Below are 12,743 nucleotides of genomic sequence, written 5' to 3' on the forward strand. Positions count from 1 at the left end.
CGAGCACAACATGATAAATTTACATGTACCTCTTTTGCAATATATAAAAGATAAAGTTTATTTCATATGATAAGTTTGTGAGGAAATACCATCACAAACAAATACAAGACATTCAACACACAAGCAACACATAAACAACAACACAAACAACTAAAAAAAATTAAAATACCATTACAATAACTAAGTGATTACAACCATCAAAATAATTTTGAACATATTATGCATCATCCTATGAACGTCTATGTCAGTCTTAATATCCACTCATTCACGCACTTCTCCATTTTGGTTGAACGTGGACACAAGCCATTGGATTCTTCTAATCCTTTCACCATCTCCAATTTCTCCATCTAAGCAACGGTTCAACGTCTGATTAAGACGTTCAAACAAATCTATATTCCAAAGTCGAATCTTTATCGGAGACGTGACGACGGAAAAGATTAAATTGGCATTTCTCTTGTGAATGTCTTCAGACATGGTTAAAAATCAAAAATTTGAAGGAGATTGAAGTAGAATGAAAGAAAATGTGGGTGGGGTAAAAATTGTGTGAGAAAATCTGGGTGAAGGGCGAGGTATTTATATAAGAACTTTCAAAATGCATGCGCCAAAGGACTAGGCGCCACACATCTGATGCACATGCATGCGCCAGAAGCATGAGCAAAAACACATGCATGCGCCAGCAACATTGACGTCTCCTTGCATTGCTTTTAAAGCATGCATCAATAGTGTTGGCGTCTCCTCTTCCTTTTAAATAGATGCGTACGCATCTGTTTGAAAATATGATTATTTCGATAATTTTTTTAAAATATTAATTATTTTAGAAATTAATTTAAAAAATATGATTATTTAAAAAAAAACTCGAAATTCCCGAGTTCAATGCACATATTTTACAAGATTGAAACTAATAATAATAGTAATAATAAATTAATTTAAATTAGAATTAACCATGTGTGTTAATTACAAACCACGAGATCATGCTCACGCTCTAGTGTATAGTATAGTAAACCACCGCATTTAAGACGGTTTCTCATGAAACGTGTATGGTATATCTTAATTACTCGCAACAATTTCTATTTCTCTTTTCTGCCGCACTCTTGCTCCTCTCTATAGCTTGTGCTTCAAATCAGGAAGAATAATTAACAACAGCATGAATAATGTCACCATTGTTGGTAGTGGCAATTGGGGCAGTGTTGCGGCAAAGCTTATTGCGTCTAACACCATCAACCTCAGATCCTTCAATGGTATTCATTTCCTTCTACCTTTTTATTTATTTTATTTAGGTCATGCATGCAGTGTGAAGAAGTATTGCTTTCGAATTGGTTGCTTCTTGTGAATCAGTGTGGTTTCTGAATGTTGAGGGTATAGATGATAACCTATAAATACAAATTATAGCAAATATATGAACGGTGTACCTTTTAGAATTTTAAAGATTGTCGTTGAGAGGATCAGTCTCTCATTGTAGTATATTAATGTTTAATGTTGTAATCTTAAATAGCGAAATGGTTGAGGATAGAGACGTCTCATTGGTTAAGAGAATAATTCAATTCATCACGTTCATTCACTCAAATAATTGATTCATAATTAGAGTTTAATAAAAATTCATCATAATATAATTAATTAATCTAAAATACTATTCACACGCAATTATGATTAATTGCATGAACTCATCCATGTTTTTTTTAACCCTCATATAGAAAATAAACAAACTTTTGATTTCCTATTTTAATAGCATGCTTGAATATATAATCAGATGAAGTTAGAATGTGGGTATATGAAGAAACTTTACCAAGTGGGGAGAAGCTCTCAGATGTCATCAATCAAACCAATGTAAGAACTAGCCATGCATTTCAATTCAATGAATATTAACTATTATTATGAAATAACAACTGTTTCTTCATGCATGACAGGAAAATGTGAAGTATCTCCCAGGAGTGAAGCTTGGTAAAAATGTAGTTGCGGATCCAGACCTTATGAACGCAGTGAAAAATGCGAACCTGTTGGTATTTGTAACACCGCATCAGTTCATGGAAGGAGTATGCAAAAGGCTTGTTGGGAAAATAAGGAAAGACGCGGAGGGGATTTCGCTTGTTAAAGGGATGGAGGTTAAGAGGGAAGGACCATCCTTGATCTCTACTTTAATCTCCAATCAATTGGGAATCAATTGTTCTGTATTAATGGGAGCCAATATAGCAGATGAGGTAGCTAGAAGAATCTATGAACCTTTTTAATCTAAAAGAATCTTATATCATATACTCATTGATTGTTTAATTGTACAAATTTTTTAACAGATTGCGAAGGAGGAATTTAGCGAGGCGACTGTTGGATACCGTCGTGACAAAGCAGCTGCGGAGAGATGGGTTCAGTTGTTCAACACTCCTTATTTTAGTGTGACGTCTGTGAGTAGTGTAGCATAGCCTTTTCTTGATAGTTACATATTTAAACAGTTAAGTTAGGAATGCTGAAATGAACTATAGGTTTATGATTTTTGCTTTATTATTTAATACAGGTTCAGGATGTTGAAGGTGTTGAAATGTGTGGAACCCTGAAAAATATAGTGGCTGTAGCTGCAGGTTTAATTGATGGCTTGAAGATGGGAAATAACACAAAAGTAAGCATAACAGTTTTAAATTGCAGTTTGCAATATAACAGTTTTGTAAGTCTTTGTAATAGCATTGCAACCGCGGTTGCGGCTGCAAATTGTCTGCATTTTTCCACAATATACGGATTTTAAACCATGATGATCTTTACTATGTGTAGGCTGCAATCATGAGAATTGGTCTGAAAGAGATGTTAGCATTTTCGAAGTTGTTGTTTCCATCTGTTAAAGACAGTACCTTATTTGAAAGCTGTGGTGTAGCTGACCTTATCACAACATGCTGTAAGGAAAATGATTTAGATAATCCTATTTTTTTTTTCTCACTGGTTTTCTTGGTTTGATTAAGACAATGACTTATTTGTGGCAGTGGGTGGAAGAAATAGGAAAGTTGCTGAGGCTTTTGCACTAAATGGGGGAAAGAGGTTTGATTTTCTCTCTTTTGTCCACAGTACTTGGATGCAACTTTTTACAAACCATCCTGAACTAGACGGTTGAATAGAGAACCGACCAATTTGTCGGTTTGCTTGATTCTGGTTGTCTCAAAGTTGATGTAACTATTTTTGTGTTTCTTTTCCCTATAGGTCTTTTGATGAACTTGAAGAACAGATGCTCAAAGGCCAGAAATTGCAGGTAATATACATTAAACCAACATACTGATAAATCCAAATGTGTATATTCATAAATAACTCTGATAAATTCAATGAGTATAAGGAATCACATATGAATAGAGTCAATTTGTATTGATCAAAATCCAAACAGTACTTATGTAAATGATTCATGAGTCATCATTCATCAAATTTTGTTGAATATTGAAGGGAGTTTTAACTGCAAAAGAGGTTCACGAGGTTATGGTTACTCGCGGATGGGTAGATATGTTTCCTCTCTTCAAAGCAGTGTATGAAATCAGCTCAGGTTTCCTTCCACCAACAGCTATAGTTGAGTTCAACAATAACATCCCCCACCATATAAAAAACAAGCTGTAGTTCTCCGTCAATCATCATCATTCGTGGACGCCTCAAAGGTCATTGCGACTCGGCTTTATTATGTCAGTTATAATTTGTTAGAATTATTTTGATATTGATTTAAGGTAATTTTAGTTAATTATAATCTATGAAGCACTGACACCTCTAGGAGTAGGTGTGTCGCGGTGTCCAACACGCGTCGGTGTCCGACACTTGTATGACACCCGTACGACACGTGTTGGAAAAGTCAAAGAAGTGTCAGAAAAGTAAAAAACATGAGTTTTTTCTTTGTTTCAACACTCTTTGAATCAATGGTTGACATTCGTATGACATTCATAACACATGTTACACAATTGAGACAAATATTTCAAACAAAAATTTATTTATTTTGGTCAAATCTTATACAAATTTAAATTTGTTAAACGCGTATTTATGCAATATTATCAATAAAGAATTAAAAATATTAATTTTCATTAGAATAGATGGCTAAATAAAGCTGAAATACTCTCTTATATATAACAGTATAACAGTGTCACTGTCCTATGTTTTGACATTAGCGGTGTCGGAGGGTCTGTGTCGGAGTCCATTTCATAGGTTATAATTAGTTTCTAGTTGGCTATTTTAGTTACCTTAGAATCACTGTATAAAGTGCATTCTACACATATTATAATCATTATTTCATTCTATCAATTCTATAATCAATATTTCTCTCATTTTATTCTTCGGTTTGTTGAAAAGCTCTTTCATGCTTCTTAATACATAATTGAAGTCCATAGATAGCTGTTCCCTTTGAAGGCAGATGAAATCTAACTCTTGTTGTTTGAAGTTTCATGCCGGGACACACATTTTCAACTAATGGATGCAATATGCAATAGACTTAGATGTATGAAACAGTCATTTGAATCCCTCCATTAACTATATTTACCATTTTTGAGAAAATGTTAAACACACAGAAAGAGGGTATATGATCTGAATGAAAAGTGCATCCATTGTAACATCATGCCAATAGTTACCATATCTGACATAAGCCAAAGTATAGTATACTAAACAACCAATAGACCAATATATAAATAAATAAAAAATAACAAAAAAAACCAATACCGCGTCCCCAAATATAATTTGAATACAACAAGAATTAACCAGTTCTTATTCTGTCGAGTCGGTCAACACTCTTCCTTCCTTTCTCTAATTGATGATCAATGCTTTTTCGAGACTTCTCATGACAGTCAACACTTCTTCGAGATCTCTCTTTATGATCAAACGTCATTCTTAATTTCTCCAACATATCTCCGCCATTACTAGAAGACAAGTTTTTGACCTTCTCTGGTTTGTCTGTGCTTTTCCTTGGCTTTTCTCTACGGTCGGTGCTCTTTCTACTCACTTCGAAAATATCCGTACTCTTTCGAGGCTGCTCAAACTGCTGGTCTGTACTCCTTCGGAAACTGTATCGTTGCGACGGAGACTTCTCAATTGTTGTTATGAACTTCTTCAGATGCCTAATGTACTCTGGAAAGAGCTCCAAATCACAGTGGTTACCTCCTTTGAGCCACAACGGTTCATATTTCTCTTTACAAAGTTCCCAGAGTTGCTTACCGTGGGAGCAATCTACAACTTCATCTGAAGTACCCTACAAATGAGATGAAGCTATGTCCATGAAACCAAGATACAGTTGCAGTTTACATAGCATAATATACATATTTGAAGCATACTTACATGAACTATGAGAACTGGACAATTAACTAGTGGAATTTTGTCGATATTCTGCATATACAAACACAAAACAACATCTCATGAGATTCAGGAACTTTATCGAAACTCTGCATGATAAACAGTAACGATACCTTAAATATGTCAAACCAGTATGAACGTTTTACTGGATACATGACCCTTAAGCCAGAAAGTATTGGACTGTGCAAAACAACAGCTCGTAATTGAGGCAACCGAGCCGCAATTTCCAAAGTCGGGCCACTTCCAACAGATTGTCCGTAAAGGATTACATCTTCCTGCTTAGCACCATAACTTTCTTCTAGACACTTGTATACAGCCTCAATATCTGAATATGTATTCTGCTCACTTGGCTACAGCTCATTCAAAACGGTGTTAATTGATCAGATCTATGTATGCACGATGCAACTTGAACACGCAATTACATATAAAACACAAACCTTTCCCGATGATTGCCCATACCCAGAATAATCATACCTGCAACAAATTATAACTTCAGAGTAAGAAAAAAAACTACCATTTTTCACTCCTATGCATGCTTCCATAATTTTTCTTCACAAAGGGTACTCAAGTGTCAGAAACATGATAAACTTGAACAGAAGACAAAATGCTTAAAACTAAGAAGAATATACAAATTGGAAAATGCTAATGATTGCCCCTGAGCACCGGTTAACTGCACTGAAAACCAAAATAATCAACTTTTTAAAAGAATATTGTGTGTATTCAAATGCACAGAACATAAAATAATTAACTGCAATGAAAAATTAACAAGTTTATTGTTAGTAATACAAGCCCAGAAAACAGCATTAATCCCATATTCATGAAATCCAACAAAACAGTTTATCATAAACTCCATATCTTCCAATTCATACTTCATTTGAAAAATTAGATATACATAAATAATCAATAACAGAACACCCAAAATTTGAACTTATCTAATGACATAAGCACTTCTGATACTGTTGGGAAAAGCTTTCAGAAACAACTTATGATGTTATAAGTTGGTTTCAGCTTACTTCCAATAGCTTATGAGAAAACAACTTGCAACTTATAAGAAAATAATTTCCCTGAACTTTATCTTTTTTTTTCTTTCTAAAAATAGCTTATTTATAAGCACTTAATTGAGTTGATTATCCAATCAAAATCACTTCACCAAAAGTTCAAACTTTCAAATCACCCATGAATCCTCATTTCTCACTCTAAGCAAGCAAAAAACAAAAAACCCAGAAACCAAAAACCAAAAAGAAGCAAAATTTACAGAAAGCCAAAAAGCAAAAGAAGTTGAAAAGAAAAGTTCCAAAAAAGAGAGAGATAAGATACCCCATGAGATTAACGCGCAAGTGGATGCTAAGCTCAATGAAAAGCTCATACATCTGACCAAGATCAGCAGCGTTTCCATGAGAGTAAAGAAGAGTAGAAGTAGCCATTGGGTGACGAACATAAACCGCCACAATCTCCGTTCCACGGCGCGTAGGAAGCTTAAGAATCTCAACGTTTTCACGGTGAGGGAAAGGAGTGATGAGAAGAAGAGAAGTTAGTTCGTCTTTGACAAGATTGTATGATGGTGGGCTTGGTGGAAAGAATGCAAATTTTGCTGCCATTGATGAAGTAACTCCACCCATGACACAAGACAGAGAGTGTTTTTGTGTGTGTAATTTGTATGATTAAGTGTGTTTTTGAATTGATTCAGATCTTGTTGTTGTGTGAATTTCTAGAAGATGAAGAAAAAGGGAAAGATGGTGACAGTGAAAGAGAAGTTATTTGTTTCTATGGTGGGAAGGGAATGGAATGGATCATGCTATGCTATGTATGAATGATTATTGTGTTATGTTATTGCTTCTTTCTTTTTTTTTGAGTCAGAGTGCTTTATTTTATTACTTTTTTTTAAAATTAAACTTAATTATTTGCTTTATTGGTTCATTGGGCCACTCTTGCATCCTATTGCCATTCATATAATTTGCATAACTTTTTTTCTTTTTCTACTTTTTTTCATAACAAAAAAATTTATATGAATTAGCTTAAAATTCATAGAGCTTTTTCGCATTTAATATAAGAGTTGAACACACTCTTTTACTGGACTTTTTTTTAAATAATCAAGTTTTTTAAAAAAAATCGAAAATAATCAATTTTTCAAAAAAAATACACCAAAATAATCAGGTTTGGTAGAGGATGCGTCAGATGAATTGGCGCACCCACATACCTTTAAGAAGAGGCGCCAGAAGCATTGGCGCACATGCATTGGGCCTCATGAAGAGGCGCCAATGCTTGTGGCGCTTGCATTGGCCCTCAAAGAGGAGGCGTCAATGCCTCTGGCGCCTGTGTGTGTTTTGTATGGTGGGTGTATGCGCCAATTCATCTGGCGCATACACCCCCTCCTAGTATTTTTTATTTTATTTTATTTTAATTTTTTTTAGTTATTTAATTTTTTAAAGTATTTTTTGTTTTTAATATTTATTATTTAATACATAATAAATAATAATAAAAAATAAATAAATTCATTAAATATGTAACAATTGGTTACATTAGAAAGACCAAAAACCTAATGACCCGCCCGATTATAACGTCTCCCGGTTCCATATCCCAGTGCGTTAGTTTGTCTCCGAGGTCTCCCACGATTTTCTTGAGGTGTTTGTGGTCTTTGGGTGCTGACCTGATCGAGTGATGGCTGGTTGGAAGGTTCGGCGGAAGTTCCGGCGGTATTTGACAGATGTGTCATCATTTGCTCCCAATATCCGGAGGGGCTCTGGCCAACGACGCTTCCGTCGGACAATACTATACTGGCATAATATTGTTTAAGATATTTTAAATTTATACCTTGCTCCCTTGCTTGACCAGATGTGTCTCCCTCAGTTTCGTCGTCTAACAAAGGGGCACCCAATAATCCATTGCATATATTGTTGTCTTGGTTAACTTGCCCATTCACCGCCTTTCCGTCTATACGAAAACCCAACAACATGTACACGTCCTCAAGTGTGACGGTACACTCACCAATCGGAAGGTGAAATGTGTGGGTCTCGGGTCTCCACCTCTCCAACAAAGCCAGAATGAACTTGTAGTCCACCGAGTACGAAACAATGTTTAATAGATTTCCAAATCCGCATCCTCTAATATATGGTTCTATTAAAGGATCGTGGGGTACATATTCATGTACACGGCATCTAAACCGCTTCGGATCCTAATAACAAAAAAAAGAAAATACAATTAGAAGAAGAAATACATACTCAACAAACACACATCTATAAGAAGTAATCCAAAAATAGAAACTAAAAAGAGAGAGATTACAAAGGTATAACACAAAGAAGATATGTATAAGAAGTAATCCTAAAATAGAAACTAAAAAGAGAGAGATTACAAAGGTATAACACAAAGAAGATATGTATTAGAAGTAATCCAAAAATAGAAACTAAAAAGAGAGAGATTACAAAGGTATAACACAAAGAAGATATGTATTAGAAGTAATCCAAAAATAGAAACTAAAAAGAGAGAGATTACAAAGGTATAACACAAAGAAGACATGTATTAGAAGTAATCTAAAAATAGAAACTAAAAGAGAGAGATAACATACAAATGCCGAGATATTCTCGATTGTGCCTTTGTGTTCATCACCCATAGTCAACAAAGACATGATTTGAATTTGCAAAGCTTGAGTTTGGTAGATGAAAGAAATGTGGTAGAAGAAAATACTTGAGTATTGATGAAGATGATTTGATATTGTTGATATAAGAGAGTATTTATAGATGAATGAGTGAGTAGGTTTGGAACCTAAAAAGAGTGTGATTGGTTGCATGGAAAGGCAAGAGGAGACAAGAGAATGACAAAATTCAGCATGGAAGAGAAAGCTAGCATGTGAGGAATCTTCTTGGCACATGTGAAGAAAACACATGCAAGGGAAGAGGAGCCCTTGAGTTTGGCGCTTACATGTGATTTCTCACATGCAAGGAAGAGGCGCCCTTCTGTCGCATCCGCAAAAAACAACCGGCGGGAAAAGACACAAACAAACAGAGCCGCCACCGTGCGTTATTTATCCCAAAGGAGGGAAAGGAAACGCTCGAAGTAAACCTGGAAAGGAAATGGTCTTACGACCGGAGATTGCAAGGATCGGGAGTCGGTTACGCAAAAGGAAGGTATTAGCACCCCTCACGTCCGTCGTACTCGACGGATCCACGCTCAAGAGAATAGAATAAGGTTGCTGAATAACTGCTCAAAAGAATGCACGCACACTGGAATAAAACACAGATGGAAGAAGAGGGGAACGGGCTCGCTAGGATATCGCATCTTATGCCTACGTATCTCATCTGGAATGAGAATCAGAGCTACCGTAGTTCGGCTAACGCACGCCGAAACAAAACACACGCAAAGACGCTGAGACGTCAAAAGAAACTCGCAAATGGAAACAGACTGCCAATGGTTGGCCTTACGTCCGACTCCAAACAAAAGAAACACCAACGGGAAATCGAATGCCAATCGCTGGACTTACATCAGACTCCAAACACACTACAAATAGGAAACCGAATGCCAATCGCTGGACTTACATCAGACTCCAAACAAGAAAACACACACAGGAAACCGACTGCCAATCGCTGGACTTACGTCAGACTCCAAACACACACAAGAGGGTTGAAAAAAGAAAAGGGCGCCCGGAGAGATCTTCTCATCTCCTGCCTACGCACCTCATCTGGTATGAGGATCAGGGCGACGTAGTTCCCCTTAAAAGGGAAAGAACTTCTATCCTAACCAGAGACTAGGGAGATAACAGACTACTAGGGAGACTACGACTCGAGCCTAGAAGTTGTCATGCATACGATCCCTATGTTGAAGTCTCTAACAAGAGTTTGACTCACACAGGCAGTGAGTCAACTCAAGTCTATCTCTACGTACGTTCAACTTCCTCGAAAGTTGATCGTACGACTCCTACAAAAAGGAGATGAGAAGCAAAAACAGATAAACATCAAAAGCAAACAGCACACACTATACGCAAACAAGTGGGCTCAAGCAAGGTTGGGCTTTAGTCAAGGGGTCACATCGACCTTGACAAACAAGCCAAATACTGGAAGGGTGGTCAGGCTCTTAACCTCTAACATTGAGAGTTAGGGTGAGCAGATGAAATGGAGATGAGGGTTATGCCTCATAGCTCTTAACCCAGGCCTGGGTGAGCTCGAATCAAAGAATGTGTGGGAGTCCAGAATGTGGAACTCTATTCCACATGACTGACACAACAAGATTTTGGGTTTTTATTCAAAGTGCATCAACACATGGTGTGAGCACGATGAAAGACACAACTGAATAGCAGGGGATGGACTGCACATCCCTTTTATCTGCCAATGCCTCTTCACTTAGGAGGTCTTTGAATGTACAAGGCACAAAAATAAACAACCACAAACATTGCCTCTTAAGGAGGGCTTCAGACAAGTGCCTGCCAAAATAACATGACAGGTCTTCCAGACTACATGAAGAATAGGGATTATACCTAAGTGGTATGCCAACCACAAGCAAGGCAAAGTTCAGATGAACTTAAAGCAACTTAGGTACCTGTGTAAACAACTAAACAAATCAGTACAGCATTCAGACAAACAGACAACAGTCAACAACAAACAGACAATCCCAATGTACAACATGTAAGCCATAAGACAAACTCAAGTGAATTATCATCAAAGCCTACAAAACAACCAAATGTTAGCAATCAACAGCAAATATCAACATTCACATGATGAAGCAACATCAACCATGGAATTTGGGTGCTTGGTCCTGAAATTCAAAGCTCACATGTAAGTACAAACCACTAGGTCAAAGCCTAGGGTCAAAGGTGAAGAAAAAATTCAAAACAGGAGCTAATATTCAACACAATGCAACTTCAAACACATATGAATATGTCCTAAAAAGGACCAAAACAAAATCATCAAGAAAAGGCATTTCATGTGCAAGGGAAGTCAAAGACAATTTCAAAGCACATATTTGAACATTGAGAATGAAAATTCCAAATCAAAACAGAAATGATTCAAATAATTCTCGAAATATTTATGAGCATTCAACACATCCCATGCAATCATCATACAAAAAATCAGAATCAACAGAAGTCATTTGATATGGAAATGAAATTGCACAAGTTAGACATCCAAATGTGTGACATGCATTGTCACACCATGTTAACATGTACATAAAACAGGGATGGAACATGAGAAAAATACAAAACCAAGCCTAAAACATCCATTAACATGTTAGGAACAATCATGCAAAATTTCATGGCATTTGGATCAATATTGAGCATTTTATGATAAGATGAATGGAGCAAGGTCACAAATGTACACATGTTCACATATTCTAACACAATTCAAAATCCAGCCATGCACAACTTCAGAATTTAACACCATGAAATAGAGGACATCTCAATGAACAAGTAGCAAAAAACCAGGGATTATTTGGAGCATTTTTCAAATTGTTATGATTTTTCAAAGTTGGAAAAAATAATTTTGAAATGAAATGAACACATGTACAAAATTTGGAGGGAAATGGCATATGAAGCATTTATTTGAAAAATTGAAGCACGCTGGGATCGAACCATGTACACATTCAAATGTGAAGCGCGCCTGGACCAAAACACTGTCGTTTTGCCAATGTACATGGAATCTGCAGAAAACCCTAGCGCACAAGTAGCGACGGACGCTAGGTCGTCGCTACACAGTCTTCCTCGCGAAGACGATGATGAACAGTACGAAGCTCAAAAATATTTTTTTCAGAATTTCAAAATAAGTACATCATTCGAATCCTTATTCCATGTAGGTTACAAATCAGGCATTGATTCATGTTAATTCATCACCAATCGTGCAAATCGAAGCAAAAAAGTTTGATGCTCAAAACTTCAATCACACATATCTCATTCAATAATGCATCAAATCATGTGAAATTTAGCTCAGAATTATCAGCAACACAAGATCTACATGAACATACACATAAAACAGAGAATTAAAAGGATCGAAAATGTGACCTCTTGAAGAACAGTTCTTGAAAACGCACGATCTAAGGCCTTGTAAGCTGCAGCTCTACTCCAGAATACTTGCTATGATGTTTGATGAGGAAATTGAAGCTTGAAACCGTGTAGATCTAGCTCATCAATCAACTTCCATTCTTGAGTTCTTGAGCTTGCTATGCACAAATTCTAACCAAAATCAATGATCCAAAGCTTGATTCTCCATCTACTACACTCAATGATTCAGAATATCAAAGAAAAATGCAAGGTTATGTGAAGAAATTGCAAGTTTTGGTTGAGAGAAAAATTTTGATGTGAGATGAAAACTAGATCTAAAATGGTGAATATGATTAAGCTCCTTGAAATTCTGTTATGATTATCAATATATACTCTGTCCTAATCTCATTTTAATTAAAATTAATCATGGTTAATTTGAGATTAAGCAAAATAAGGGTGTTTGGCAAAAATTTGAAAATTGCATGGTGCATGTAGTAAATGG

General features: G+C 36.2%; 2 protein-coding genes across 3 annotated transcripts; one reads left to right on the plus strand and one right to left on the minus strand.

Moving 5' to 3' along the window:
- Positions 1-1,012: 1,012 nt before the first annotated feature.
- On the plus strand, positions 1,013-3,896 carry LOC127129365 (glycerol-3-phosphate dehydrogenase [NAD(+)]). The gene is made up of 9 exons (XM_051058574.1): positions 1,013-1,238; positions 1,748-1,824; positions 1,905-2,195; positions 2,286-2,393; positions 2,504-2,605; positions 2,755-2,875; positions 2,961-3,015; positions 3,175-3,223; positions 3,409-3,896. Exons 1-9 carry the CDS (start codon positions 1,145-1,147, stop codon positions 3,574-3,576), a joined length of 1,065 nt encoding a protein of 354 aa, XP_050914531.1. The 5' UTR covers positions 1,013-1,144; the 3' UTR covers positions 3,577-3,896.
- A 624-nt stretch (positions 3,897-4,520) lies between these two features.
- Positions 4,521-7,119, minus strand: LOC127128057 (uncharacterized). Of its 2 annotated transcripts, none has more exons than XM_051057309.1 (5): positions 6,601-7,119; positions 5,721-5,757; positions 5,397-5,633; positions 5,269-5,316; positions 4,521-5,182 (listed from the first exon to the last, which is right to left on the minus strand). In XM_051057309.1, exons 1-5 carry the CDS (start codon positions 6,900-6,902, stop codon positions 4,691-4,693), a joined length of 1,116 nt encoding a protein of 371 aa, XP_050913266.1. In that variant the 5' UTR covers positions 6,903-7,119; the 3' UTR covers positions 4,521-4,690. The 2 variants fall into 2 exon arrangements, with proteins under 2 accessions (XP_050913266.1, XP_050913267.1); XM_051057310.1 differs by having other exon boundaries at positions 4,597-5,172.
- Between the last annotated feature and the right edge of the window lie 5,624 nt (positions 7,120-12,743).

This window comes from Lathyrus oleraceus, chromosome 3, assembly GCF_024323335.1.
Source record: "Lathyrus oleraceus cultivar Zhongwan6 chromosome 3, CAAS_Psat_ZW6_1.0, whole genome shotgun sequence".
Classification (NCBI taxonomy): Eukaryota; Viridiplantae; Streptophyta; class Magnoliopsida; order Fabales; family Fabaceae; genus Lathyrus; species Lathyrus oleraceus.